General features: G+C 42.2%; 1 protein-coding gene across 1 annotated transcript in view; it reads left to right on the top strand.

The window, feature by feature from the left end:
* Nucleotides 1–13,312, top strand: part of MBD2 (methyl-CpG binding domain protein 2) — a 67,346-nt gene extending 54,034 nt beyond the window's left edge. Inside the window, exons 4-7 of the mRNA XM_047827571.1 lie at nucleotides 1,762–1,852; nucleotides 3,164–3,341; nucleotides 8,001–8,139; nucleotides 12,843–13,312. Coding sequence (XP_047683527.1) covers nucleotides 1,762–1,852; nucleotides 3,164–3,341; nucleotides 8,001–8,127 — 396 coding nt within the window. The 3' untranslated portion in view covers nucleotides 8,128–8,139; nucleotides 12,843–13,312. The remainder of the gene's footprint in view (nucleotides 1–1,761; nucleotides 1,853–3,163; nucleotides 3,342–8,000; nucleotides 8,140–12,842) is intronic.
* Nucleotides 13,313–13,995: the final 683 nt, after the last annotated feature.

Below are 13,995 nucleotides of genomic sequence, written 5' to 3'. Positions count from 1 at the left end.
TTCATTAGGAATTGACTGGCTTTTGTTTTCCTTGTTTTTTTTTTTTCTTCCCATAGTTGTGATAATCAATGCATAGATAATATTATTTCCCACAAAAAGAGAATAGCAGGTGGGGTTTTTTTGGGACATTTATCACATTTATCAATTATTACCTTCACCTATTTTTCACCCATGATAATTAATGCATTCGTGTCCTCATATACGTTGACCACATATTCTGCTGATGACATAATTTATAGGGAGATGTAAGGAGTTGTTACCATATACCAGCCGTCTTCAGAGGAGAGTGAAGCATTCTATTGCAGGTTACTCTTGGTGCTAGCAGTGAGGTTATTAGAGATCCAGCATATAACTCTACTGCCATAAAGAGATTTTTATTGTATCTTGCATTTGTCTGGAGGGCAGTTACCTGATACTTCTCATATATTTAGAAGTCAGAATATAAGCCCTCAGAGTGGTCAAAATTTGCTAAAAGTAAATATGATAAACCTTGTGCCGACTCCCCATGACAGGTACTTTACATACATTGCCCTGTTTAATCCCCACATTAATCTTACATGGTTCTCATTACTGTCACATTTTACAGAAGAGGCAGTTGAAGGTTTAGACATCTAGAACTGGGGTTTCAACTTGGGTTTGTGTGCCCCTCAGGATCCTCATTCTGAGTCCTTTATTCCCATATTCAGGCATTCAATATTTTTCTTAGTACCAGTGTTTTTTCAGTACCTACTTTTGACAAGCCCCAGGTATCTGGGATTAAAGACAAATATACAGACTAAGGAATTCCTTTATCTGTTTTTTGTTTTGTTTTGGTTTTGGTTTTGTTTTGTTTTGTTTTGTTTTGTTTTGGCTACAGTGAATAAGAAACAGACTAGAAAAGAGATAAGTCTTGAGGACAGAGACCCAGTGTATCTCATCTACTGACGCATCCACGGGGCAGCACGTAGTTGCAGCTCAGTAAATACATGTTGAACAAATGAATGACATTATTGAGAAGTAATAGCTAACTAGGAGAGGAAATGAAGTACGGAAAGGATATGAAAACCAAACAGCAGAACTGTCTTGGACCATTTAGTGTTTGAATAAGCAATTGCATACCTCAGTGGCCCCATAGAGTATGAGGAGCCTTCAGTGTGCTGACTCATGTCCAGAATGATGGCATGGGGCCACTAAGTGACTCCGGTGATCTGGGCTCTCTGCAACAGGGAGAAAGTCACCCATGAACGTGACACCCTGCTCAAAAAGCAAGGAAGTATACAAAACATTTTAGAAAAGTTTTTATAAAAACTGGCTCTTGACCCCTTAAATACTAAACTTCAGTTTTGGGGAAGAATCACACAGGTGGAGGAGCTCTTCCCCTAATGATATTGAATAAAGGGGTATTTATAATACAATTTGTTTTCTTTCCCTGATAAATTATAACATTAAATTTTCATACCAAATGAAATCTTTAATAATTCAAGTTACATTCTTTGGAAGTTACCTTATGAAGTACTATATATAATATATAGCATATAAAAATCTATAATACTGTAACAAGTGAATAGATTGCATAAATAAGACAATTTTGATTAATATCATTTTAAAGAATTATGACATGTTGAAAGAATTCATATTTGGAGTATCATTTAGTATATGTAAGGACGAAAGTGGGGAAATTAGGAAACTCTTGAAATGATTTCAGTTTCATCATTCAGCAGCATCGATGCGCTACTTTCTTGGTCCAAGAATGTCTATTAACAGTGATGTTTTGCCTTACAGCTTTTCTGGGAGAAGAGGCTACAAGGACTTAGTGCATCAGATGTAACAGAACAAATTATAAAAACCATGGAACTACCTAAAGGTCTTCAAGGTATTATCCAAATTCAGTTGAGCAGTACCTACTATGTGCCAGGCTCTGTGTTAGATGCTGTGGGAGTCAGAAATGATTGAGACAGGGTCTTTACTTTGGGGGATTGTGTGCCTTTCTGGATGATGTCCCTCTTGTGTTGGTGTAAACCCAGGGAGAATGTACTTGAAGAGCTTGTACAGTGTTGCAGGGATGTTTCCGATTTTTTTTCTGTGTAAGAATTTTGGCTTTAGGTTAGGTTCACCGTATAAATCGACCCATGTGCTGCTTTTAGAACCAAATGCAGCCGAGTGGCAGAATTTCTCAAGCTTCCTGTTCAAAGCAGCATCTGGCTTCAATGCTTGCTCTTTCACTCTTCCTCTTATCAGAAGAACAGCTAATAACTCTTCTGTCTCTCCCTGCACAGACTGTTGCTGCATGTAGCAGTGGGAACTGAGGCACTTTGGCCCAGTAACATCAGCAAGTGGGGTCTGCAGGGTATAGAAATCAGTTAACTAGTGTGCCTGTCATATCCCATGTTAATTCCATTCCAGAGGAGCGTTATTTTTCAAGTATTAGAACTTCAGCTTCCAAATGTTGATCTAGTGTGGGTTGCTCAAAAATTGTCATAATTCATGGCTAGAACATTATCGCGTCCCTCTCTTTTCTTGGAAATTATTGCTTTCACTGGTTTCATAAGTTTAGGACTTCAAGCAGTGCATTTAAATGCGGTCCTGGTGCCAGTCATGGTGTAGGTAGTGTAGGTAGTCACGGTGTGCAATTATTAATTGGTTAATATTAATTGGTTATTATTGGTTATTATTAATTGGTTAACTTGGATATTTTGTTAGGTATTTGAAAAGGATGTGAGAGCTGCAGGTACAGCATGCTTGCGTTGGCTTTAAGTCCCAAACAAAAGAAAAGTGTTGAGATATTGCCAGAAATTAATATTGAAACCTACAGGAGTAACTATTATAGGACTCGAGGGATGCATTAATAGGGAAACTCAAATATGATGTGACTTTAGAAGGGATTTAGCTTATTAAAATAATTGACCCTGCTTGAAGAAACGTAGCCAACTTTAAACAGTTTAGTACCTTGGAGAATGTATTTTGAAGTTGTGTTAAAGTTTTATTAAAATGCTCGACCATTTTGTTACTTTTTTGTTTTGGAATGTTAATTCTCTGGTATATGATAACTGTTCAGTAGATACGATATCATCCTTTTAAATATATGATCCCAAACAAGCATAAAAATGTCAGTTGTTTTAGGTTATGTAAGATTTGCTTAGCATATGTGGAAGTCCCTTTAACCAGTTTGTATTTCTGATTGCAGGAGTTGGTCCAGGTAGTAATGACGAGACCCTTTTATCTGCTGTTGCCAGCGCTTTGCACACAAGCTCTGCGCCAATCACAGGGCAGGTCTCCCCTGCTGTGGAAAAGAACCCCGCTGTTTGGCTGAACACATCTCAACCCCTCTGCAAGGCTTTCATTGTCACAGATGAAGACATTAGGTAAGGCAGTTAGAATATAACTCCTATTTGATAAACTTTATACTGCCTCCTAGTTTCTGTGGCACATCTGATTAAGTGACGACGAATCGATCAGAAAGTTACACTTCTTTTTTTTTTTTAATAACTCTTGTGAAACTAATGGAAGGTGATATAGGACATTTAAAACAAATACATGCTTGAAAAAAGCTGGAAGTATCATCACGGTCATGTCTGAAGGACACATCAGTTGTACTCTCTACACATTGTTACTGCAGTGTCTTTTACATTTTGGGGTTCTGCCTTTCTGCTGTAAAGAACCCCTTTCATTCAGTGATACCTTTTGTGATTGCTTTTTGCATTGGTTTGTCTGCAAACCAGTGTCTTCTTTAAAACAAATTGTAACCATGCTGCTTTAAGCTGACTTGTGCTTTCAAAGGTCAGTTTGCTTATCTTGATTCTGTTTACTCTCTTAGGTTTAGTTTAGAGATTTATTCATTTCTGCTTCATCTTGTTTCAGGTAAAGATTTAAGGTGGCCACACGCGCACACACACACACACACACACAAGCTCGGTGAGAAGCAAATGGCAAATATCAAGCAAAGGGTAAAGCATAAAGTGGTAAAACAGAGCCAGGGGTAAAGAGAGGACACGAGCTTCATTTCTTAACCTCTTTTACTCCACGACTGCTCCACAAGTTAGTTTTTAGCAGCAAACAGTGAAAAGAAAATGTACAATTCAGATTGATAATGCCCAGAATGTATGAGCAAACCATTGCTCAAAAGAAGCAAACTATTCCAGATATTCAGAGCAGAAAGAAATTGTTATATGGGATTTATGAACTGGAATATCATTGCCTTATAATGAGATTGTAGTGCACTGTATTTTCTTTAAAAATAGGACAATGCATATCTTTCACCATTTCTATCCTCTGAATGTTAAATCAGAAAGTTTTATTAGAGTATTATTCCTAGACAAAACCAGCAGATGGCAGTTTTGAATCATAGAATTTTAAAATGTTTATATTTGTATTTTTTTTCTAAATCCGTGAAAAGGTGGCATGAAAATGTTTTTAAATGCGTGAGTCTACCTAGGTTTGTAATTGTAAAGCACTTGCTAGGTTTTAAAGTAGTTCCTTTTGCAAAGATGTAAAAGATGTAAAATGACTCAAAGTTGCATTCACATGCATTGATTGCATGGAATTTAATTGATCAGCTTTATTTTAAAAAAAAAAATTTTTTTAACGTTTATTTATTTTGAGACAGAGAGAGACAGAGCATGAACAGGGGAGGGTCAGAGAGAGGGAGACACAGAATCTGAAACAGGCTCCAGGCTCTGAGCTGTCAGCACAGAGCCCGACACGGGGCCTGAACTCACGGACTGTGAGATCATGACCTGAGCCGAAGTCGGCCGCTTAACCGACTGAGCCACCCAGGCAACCCTGATCAGCTTTATTTTTTAAGAAAAACAAAATGTAATTCAAGAGGAGGAAGCGACTTGCCCTTTGGATTATTCTTACTCTTGAGGAAGGAAATTACCCTGGAGACAGGTTCTTACCTGTCTTGGAATGAATACCCGGTAAATCAGTAGGGATTCTGCCAGGTCACTGTGGGCGTAGACTGAGGGCCTCTGGCTGATGTCATGGGAACGCTGATGCCTTCAACAGCAGATCGTTTGATAGTAGAGCAGACTATCTCAAAGCCAGATCTCCATGATTTCCTTTTAGGGTAAACTTGTTTAACAAATTATCCATTTGATTTAATTGTCATAACAGAAATTATTATGCACACATTTCTTGTTGAATTAATACAGGTTCAAAATTATTGCAAATGGAATTATTACCCTTTCTCTAATTGTGCAGCCAATATTCTGTTTAATTGTTTTTAATGCTTTTTTTTTTTTTTGAGGGGGGTGGGAGGGGCAGAGAGTGGGTGGAGACAGAAGATCTGAAGCAGGCTCTGCGCTGACAGGAATGAGCTGATATGGGGCTGGAACTCACAAACCGTGAGATCATGACCTGATCTGAAGTCAAGACACTCAACCGACTGAGCTGTCCTGGTGCCCTGCCAATATTCTGTTTATATTAGACCTTCAGTTAAAGATCTAAACATTGGGGCACCTGGGTGACTCAGTCGGTTAAGCGTCTGACTTCGGCTCAGGTCATGATCTCACAGTCCATGAGTTCGAGCCCTGCATCAGGCTCTGTGCAGACAGCTCAGAGCCTGGAGCCTGCTTCGGATTCTGTGTCTCTCCCCCTCTCTGCCCCTCCCCCGCTCATGCTCTCTCTGTCTCTGAGAAATGAATAAACCTTAAAAAAAAATTTAAAGATCTAAACATTAAGTATATATTTTTTTCAGCATATTCGATAACATTTTAATCCTTGGATGTTATTTTAATATAAGTAACAAGTCCTCACAAACTTAGCAGCCTAAAACACCACCCATTTATAGCTCACAGTTCTGTAGGCCGGAGGCCTGGGCCTGATATACAAGTCGATTCTCTGCCCAGGGTCTTTCAGGGCGGAAACCAAAGTGTCAGTTGCACTGCATTCCCTTCTAAGATCTTCTTTCAAGGTCCTGTGATTTTTGCAGAATCCATTTTCTTGTAGTTGTAGGACTGGGGCCCCTGGTGTCTTGTTGGATGTGGGGTGAGGCTATTCACAGTTCCTTGCTCTGAGGTTCCCTCCACATTTTCTCTCCCAACTTCTTTCAAAAAGGGCGCAGCCTCTTGTAAGAGTTCTTATGAGGTGAGGCCCTCTGGGATAATCTCTTTTGATTAATTCAAGGTCCCATTGATCAGTAGCCTAATCACGGAGGGACATCCCAGCCCATTCACAAGTTCTGCCTTCCCTGAAGGGGAGGGAACTGCACAGGGAGTCTCTCCAGGGGCAGGGACTGTTGCAATTCTGCCTACCACCACGGGCAGATGCAGATGCTTTATTTCAGCTTACATAAGTATGGGAAGGAACGCTCAAGACAAAAGAGAATCGATGGCAAACATTAGATTTGCTCTGTTTTCTTCCTAATGGGATTACTCTGGGGCACTTGTGCAGAGTCTCATACTCAGTTACTAGGAGTGAGAGATTGCCGATGAGACTGATATGCCATTTGTCATAAACCTTGAGTCAGGGAGCCCAAGGCGAGGCTGACTGTGTAAGAAATAAACAATGTTTCTTCTTGACCCTGCTCCAACTACATGAAAATCTGTTCAACTCCAGTTTCTTAACATGGCAGAGGCTTACTCAGTGACAGCCTTCCTCTTTGTGAAAATTCATGTATAAAGTGGAAGCGTGTACCTTTTAACTCTTTGTGCTGTTTTTTTGACTGCAGTAAAGAGGACATCTAAAGTTTTTGTGGCTGTAGAGTTTTATGTTAGCTTCTCACTTGGGATATAGTCTCAGGAGATCAAGAAACGTGCAGGCTGGGATACAGCACAGCACATGCAGCTTTACAACTGGCTGAGGACGCAAGAGGCACGTCCTCAGGGAAGCTTCACGTGCTCTTCCAGAATGTCGCCCCACCACTTTCCCAGGTTTGAGGCAGTGCTGCACTTCGTTTTCCTCAATATCGACAGAGAAAAATCACCCCCCCCAGCCCCCACTGTAGAGTCCTCAGTATTGCTTGTTGTGTCTCTTACTTGTCACCGAGCTGTTCCATGTCCCAGTCTACATCTGTCCTAACCACCTTTCCTCTGGCCTCAAGACGCGATCTGTCCCGCTCTCGAGTCAAGGCCAGCACCCCACTTGTGGCTCTACTTCTTTCCCTGTCTTGGGTTTCCTGAACCTCTTCCTTCCTAGGGTTCCCCCTTCTCTCGGCAGCCGTGGCCTCTTCGCTGGGTTCTGGATGTGAATTGCTACTTACCGTCTTTGCTCAGGAGAGCTGTTTTAGGAATCCCTCTCTTGCACTGTCACGGAGCTACTCTGAAATTTAGTCTGACTTCTAGACACAAAGTACATACCAGTAGACTTTCTTCCCGGGCTTTGTTTCCCACCAAATGGTTCAGAACCTCTTTTTATGACTTGGCGCTATTAACTTTCACTTTTGAGGTCCCACTGCAATCCCCAAGACACAGAGAAACTTGTGGCATGTTCTTAACCTCTCAGCTCATCTCAGTTGAGATGCTGTTCGGCTTTTCTCCTTGGTCTTGGCTTCTTTGTGATGGCCTGCTGTCGGTAGGACTGGGAACCCAGGGAAGAGCTCCGACGGGCTGGCCCCTAACAAAGACAGAATGCAGCACTCCATCGTGCCCCCATTTCCTCCATCTTCCTCTGTGCTTTGTTGAACAAATCTCTTTCCCTTCTTTATTTCCCATATAACTTTTCTTTTATCCCTGCTTTCGAGTTATTTCTAATCTCCCTTATAGCAACAGCCCCAAATCTTCACATACTTGAAAGTTTTGAAATTAAAGAAGAGGTCACTGCAATAAATCCACTCCTGCCAGGAATTCTCAGCGAGATGTGGGGTACCTGCCTGTCTGAAGTTCCCTCTTTTTGGCAAGGCCCGCCTCCTGTGCAATTTGGCTTTGTGGGTGTAGGAGAAAGTTTTGCAAAGTTAAGGAGAAGGAAATGTACTGTCGGGAGTTTTCGTGATTTTGATAAACTAAACATAAGCTGTAGTAGCAGCTGCATGGTTCCAGTACTTGCCAGATCATCAGTGTGATTTTACTTTTTTTTTTTTTTTAAAGGAAACAGGAAGAGCGAGTACAACAAGTACGCAAGAAATTGGAAGAAGCACTGATGGCAGACATCTTGTCACGAGCTGCTGATACGGAAGAAATGGATATCGAAATGGACAGTGGAGATGAAGCCTAAGAATATGATCAGGTAAACTGAGAGCAGAGGGGGAGGGGCTTGCACCTGAAGATGGTTGATTTTCTTGCTTTTGCCCTTTGTGGCCTGCCTCAGCAAAGTATAGACGCTCCCCCGCAGGGGTGAGCAGGCGCCGTTTGGCCTCTTCTGTGTTTAAGAATCACCCTCTTGTCCTAATGATGTGAAGACACTCACAGCCCTGAAGCCACTTGCAAGGAGTCTAACCTCCTCTTGTAATGCCAGGTGGAAGAAAGGAGAGCGGTCGCAGGTGGTGAAGGTGGCGGTCATCCCCGCCACACTATCTCTCTGGGGTCTGTTCCCCCCTTTTTTTTTTATTTTTTATTTTTGAGAGAGAGAGGGAGAGGGAGAATGAATGCGAGCAGGGGAGGGGCAGAGACAGAGGGAAACAGACTCTGAAGCAGGCTCCAGGCTCTGACCTGTCAGCACAGAGCTTGATGTGGGGCTGGAACTCACACCACGAGATCATGACCTGAGCTGAAGTCGGATGCTTAACGAACTGAGTCACCCAGGCGCCCCTGTTGTCTGCTCTTGAAAATTAGGGCCCTCGGGGTGCCTGGGTGGCTCAGTCGGGTGAGCATCCGACTTCAGCTCAGGTCACGATCTCACGGTTTGTGAGTTCGAGCCCTGCATCGGGCTCTGGGCTGATGGCTCAGAGCCTGGAGCCTGCTTCCGATCTGTGTCTCCCTCTCTCTCTGCCCCTCCCCCATTCATGCGCTGTCTCTCTCTGTCTCAAAAATAAATAAACATTAAAAAAAAAAAATTAAGGGGCGCCTGGGTGGCGCAGTCGGTTAAGCGTCCGACTTCAGCCAGGTCACGATCTCGCGGTCCGTGAGTTCGAGCCCCGCGTCAGGCTCTGGGCTGATGGCTCAGAGCCTGGAGCCTGTTTCCGATTCTGTGTGTCCCTCTCTCTCTGCCCCTCCCCCGTTCATGCTCTGTCTCTCTTTGTCCCAAAAATAAATAAACGTTGGAAAAAAAAAAATTAAAAAAAAAAAAAATTAAAAAAAAAAGAAAAAAGAAAATTAGGGCCCTAAAGTAGGTTTTCTCTAGCATAGACTTGATGCAGAGACTCAGAAGGACATTTTAAAGGATAATAAATAATTTACCTTACAACATACAAACTTTGACCCTGTCGTGAGCTCACATGAGTGTCATAGGTTCTGTCCTGGTGGGTATATATTCTCTTTAAGTGGCTGTGGTCCAGGCTCCAGGGGTTAATGTGGCATCTTGCTTCCCAACTGCCATCCTGCTTGGTTCCGGCAGACCTTGTCTTACTTTCTGTCCCCCATGAGCCAGTGACTTATTTATGTCTTTTGAAGCCAAAACTGAGGCATTGTGGGGAGAGAGAGAGAGAGAGAGAGAGAGAGAGAGAGAGAGAGAGAGAACAAACAGAGTGAGTTAGAATTCTAACTCCTAGATGTTTTTGAATCTGTCCTCCCCCCTCCCTTTCAGTCTATGGACCCACACCTGGCCCCACTTAGTCATTCTTGCTTTTGGTGCTAGTTCTGGAGACACAGTGGTGGCCACAATCACACGGTCCCTCTGCTCACGGAACGTGCCATACAGTTGTACTAACCAGATGCTCACCACATTCCATAATTACCAACTGTGATCAGTGCTACAAAGGAAAAGCAGAGGTACTGGGGGAGCTGATGGCAGGGGAGCTAACGTGGTGTGAAGGGTCAACAAAGCCTCTGAGGAGGTGACATTTATGTTGAGCCTCAAGGGCAAGCAGCAGTAGGCCAGAGTTGGGGATAAAAGTGTTCCCATGAAAAGAAACAACAAGGAGAAGTCGGTGCCTTTACAGTAGGTCTGGGGAGCACTGGGAGAATGTGTGGAGGCGAATCTTATCATGCTGATGGGTTGTTGTTAAGGGTTTCCAGCTTTAACATTAAAGCAAATGGGAATCCACTGAAGGCTGAGGGACATGGTCAGATGTGCTTCTATGCAAGTTCCTTTTGGCTGCCATGTGAAAGAGAGGATTAGAGCAGGGACAGCCTGGACGCGGGGTGGCCAGTGAGGAGGCTGTTGTAGCCTGGCAGCGAGAGAGATGGTGGCTTCACAGGAATGTTGGCAGTGGGTGCAGAGAAAGAGGAAGAGCAGAGGTCCGTTTGAGATGTATTTGGTGATAGAATCAGCTTGACCAGATGACTGATTGGAAGTGATGGGGACGACTCCAGGTTTTTCACTTGAGCTGCCGAGGGATGGCCAGAGGCCTGTTTGGTACAGGCACAGACAGGGTATTGTGTGCAGGGACGCTGAGTCAATGGTTCACACAACCTTCCCTTCCCATCAGTGCCTTTGCCGTAACCCAGGGAGCGGCTCATGCCACAGTGATACAGAAATCGTGTAATAATTATAGTGCCTCACATTATGTATTCAGTGATAGCATCTCCATTTGGTGACAGTTTCCTGAACACACAGAACCATGGGAATCCAGTTCAGTGCTATTTTAAGTCTTTTTTTTTTTTCTCCCTTATTGAGGACAGGAAGACGCCATGTTGGTATTGAATCGTGTTTTCCACTCTGGCCGGGATGTGTTTTATGGGCTTTGATGAGTGTGCTTGGTCTGTGTAAGTCCTTCAGAGGAAAAGTCTGAAGCATGTTTCTTCTGTCTGAAGGCTTCAGCCATGCTGTCTCTGGAGCGCAGTGTGGGCATTGGAGTGGTTGTGCCTGGATTGCATCAAAAGGGACTCTAGGAGAGCCCTCCTCTTCAGAGCCTTTTAGCATTTGTTGTTTTTCAGACTTTGTCCTGAAGACAATTTTTTTTTTTTTCAACGTTTATTTATTTTTGGGACAGAGAGAGACAGAGCATGAACGGGGGAGGGGCAGAGAGAGAGGGACACACAGAATCGGAAACAGCCTCCAGGCTCTGAGCCATCAGCCCAGAGCCTGACGCGGGGCTCAAACTCGCAGACCGCGAGATCGTGACCTGGCTGAAGTCGGACGCTTAACCGACTGCACCACCCAGGCGCCCCAGTCCTGAAGACAATTTAATCAGGGGTCTACTAACTGAGGTTTCATTAGACCCTTGTTTACATCGCAGATCACTTTGCAAATGGGTATCAAGGCAGTACCCTGATTTATGTAAGCAAGCATGGGTTTTAGGGACTAGGCACTTTGTTCATGTAAGAGCCAGCATTGGGGTCCTGGGTGGCTCAGTAGGTTAAGTGTCTGACTTCAGCTCAGGTCATGATCTTGCGGTTTGTGTGTTCGGGCCCCTGTTAGGCTCTGTGCTGACCGCTCTGACACACACACACTCTCTCTCAAAAATGAATAAGCGTTATAAATAAATAAATGAATGAATGAATGAATGAATGAATGCCAGCATTGCCCATTGCCTGGCACAAATGTGGTTAATGGTGGGAACAAACTAATTAATATTGAGTGATTAGAATTTTAATATATACTTAAAGTAGCCATTGTTTTGGCATGTTGGGTACAGAGAGATTCAGAGTATGGGTATCCCATCCTAAACTGGGGAATGGTATTATGAGACCAGGCCATTAGACTTGAAGGTTGTGGAAGAATTAGAAGTACTTCTTAGTTCTCAGAATTAAATGTACCTAATTCGCTCATTTAGTCCTCTCTGCACCTAAAGTGTTTCATAAACCAGAGCACTGCCACATAACGTAATCAGGTGTTCGTAATAATCTGTAGAATAGGTAGGGCTTGGCTTGATCAAAGGGTAGGTCATGGCCGACTTCACATGGCTCATAAGAGATGGAGCCTGTAACACACAGTTCCGCTTGGGTCTGTCACCCACCATGCTACGGTTCTTTCTGATGTTCCTTATTAGCAAAGTGGGCCTTTATTTATTTGTTTTGTTTTTATTTAAAAAGTTTTTTAATGTTTATTCGTTTTTGAGAGACAGGAGAGACAGAGTGCAGGCAGGGGAGGGGCAGAGAGAGAGGGAGACACAGAATCCGAAGGAGGCTCCAGGCTCTGAGCTGTCAGCACAGAGCCTGATGTGGGGCTCGAACCCATGAACCATGAGATCATGACCTGAGCTGAAGTCGGATGCTGACTGAGCCACCCAGGTGCCCCTATTTGATATATATGTATATATATCCATAACAGGTTGAGAACTGTTAAAATTTTACAACCATAGAGGAGTACCCAGATTATCGCAGTTTTAGGAGTGAATGCAACAAGAAGAAAACTATAAAAGCAAAGGTTTTAAAATATGTAGCTACATCTGAGATACGGGATCACATATATAAACTCTGCCATTGCACAGTACTGTTTCACCGAGGTGAAATAATAATAAAACTTCAGTGCATATCTGTCATCTGTAAATGCTCTGAAGTAAAGTAAATCAGTTAGTACTTTTTCTAAATTTTCTCAAAATTGTTTGGATTTGGCTGTATCTAATACATTCTTTTTTTTTTAATTTGTATGCCCTATGATTTCTGTTTTTATATGGATTCAATTAATTATAGATAGTATTTGTGTTAGCATACAAAGCTGTACATATGACTCTTGAAAATAAAAGGAGTATAAAGTTATTGTTAAAGCACTTGAAACAATGAGAGGATATGTTGAACATTTTTTATGTACAAAGCGCTGTAATGAAATGTTAACAAGACTTTAAAAATGTGGTTCTACGTGAAGTTTAGCCTCTAACTACTTTTTCAAGTTCTGCTGACCTCACCTGAGAAATCATTGAATTACTTAAGTTTGTTTGTTTTTCCTTACAGGTAACTTTCGACCAACGTTCCCCAAGAGCAAATTTCTAGAATTGAACAAAAGCGTTTCCACTGGGTTTCGCCTGTAAGAAAAAAAACATACCCGAGCACATACAGCTTTTTAATAGCACTAACCAATGCCTTTTTAGATGTATTTTTGATGTATATATCTATTATTCAAAAAATGATGTTTATTTTGAGTCCTAGGACTTAAAATTAGACTTTTGTAATATCAAGGAGGACGCTTAAGTTGAAGCTGAGCTTTTGATGCCAGGTGCAATCTACTGGAAATGTAGCACTTACGTGAAATATTTGTTTTCCCCCGTTTTAATATGAACCGATCAGTAGTACCAAATAAATCTCCCAATTAAAGATTATTGTGACTTCACTGTATATAAACAGATTTTTATACTTTATTGAAAGAGGACACCTGTACATTCTTCCATCATCACTGTAAAGACAAATAAATGATTATATTCACAGACTGATTGGAATTCTTTCTGTTAAAAGAGCACACATAATAGCCTCCCCCGCCCCCTTGGGATTCCTGATTTACAGTCAGCTGTGATCCCTGGGCCTTAGGTTTCAAATGGAGGTGGTAGAGAATAGTTCATGCATTTGCAATACGCCTCCGAATAGCGTGAAAACTGTGTCGCTTTCCCCTGAATTCTCAGTTGCCACCTAGCATGTGTCAGGGTTTTTTTTTTTTTTTTTTTTTTTTTTTTTTCTCTTGCCTGTGACTAGTACTTTTGTTAGTTTTATAAAAATAAAAGCATTTCCTTCCCTTGGGCGTGAGTTAGGTACACAGGTACCCTTTGGATGGTACTGGAAGTCCATGGCTGTTGTTTTTTCTAGAACAGTTAGTGTTTTCTCATGTCTGCTGGCTTACTGAGTTAACAGGTGCAGGTTAGACCCTTTGCTCCAGAGAGAGGCAACTTTCCAGGCAGAGTTGCTTAATGAGCCAGATTGTAATACTTTACTAATCAGTCCCCGGCCTCCACAGTATTATTTTGTTGTTGTTGTTGTTGTTGAAACTCTCAAGTGTAACTTCATTACTACTTAAATTCTTCGATACCTATTTACTACAACTGGCACAGCATTATTAAATGAGTTTAAAAAGCAAAAACATATTTAAGTTAATCTGATGCCAAGGAAAAGGAGGGAG

This window comes from Prionailurus viverrinus, chromosome D3 (genome assembly GCF_022837055.1).
Source record: "Prionailurus viverrinus isolate Anna chromosome D3, UM_Priviv_1.0, whole genome shotgun sequence".
Lineage (NCBI taxonomy): Eukaryota > Metazoa > Chordata > Mammalia > Carnivora > Felidae > Prionailurus > Prionailurus viverrinus.
Note: the sequence above shows the minus strand (reverse complement) of the source record. Positions and strands in the feature narration are given on the sequence as shown.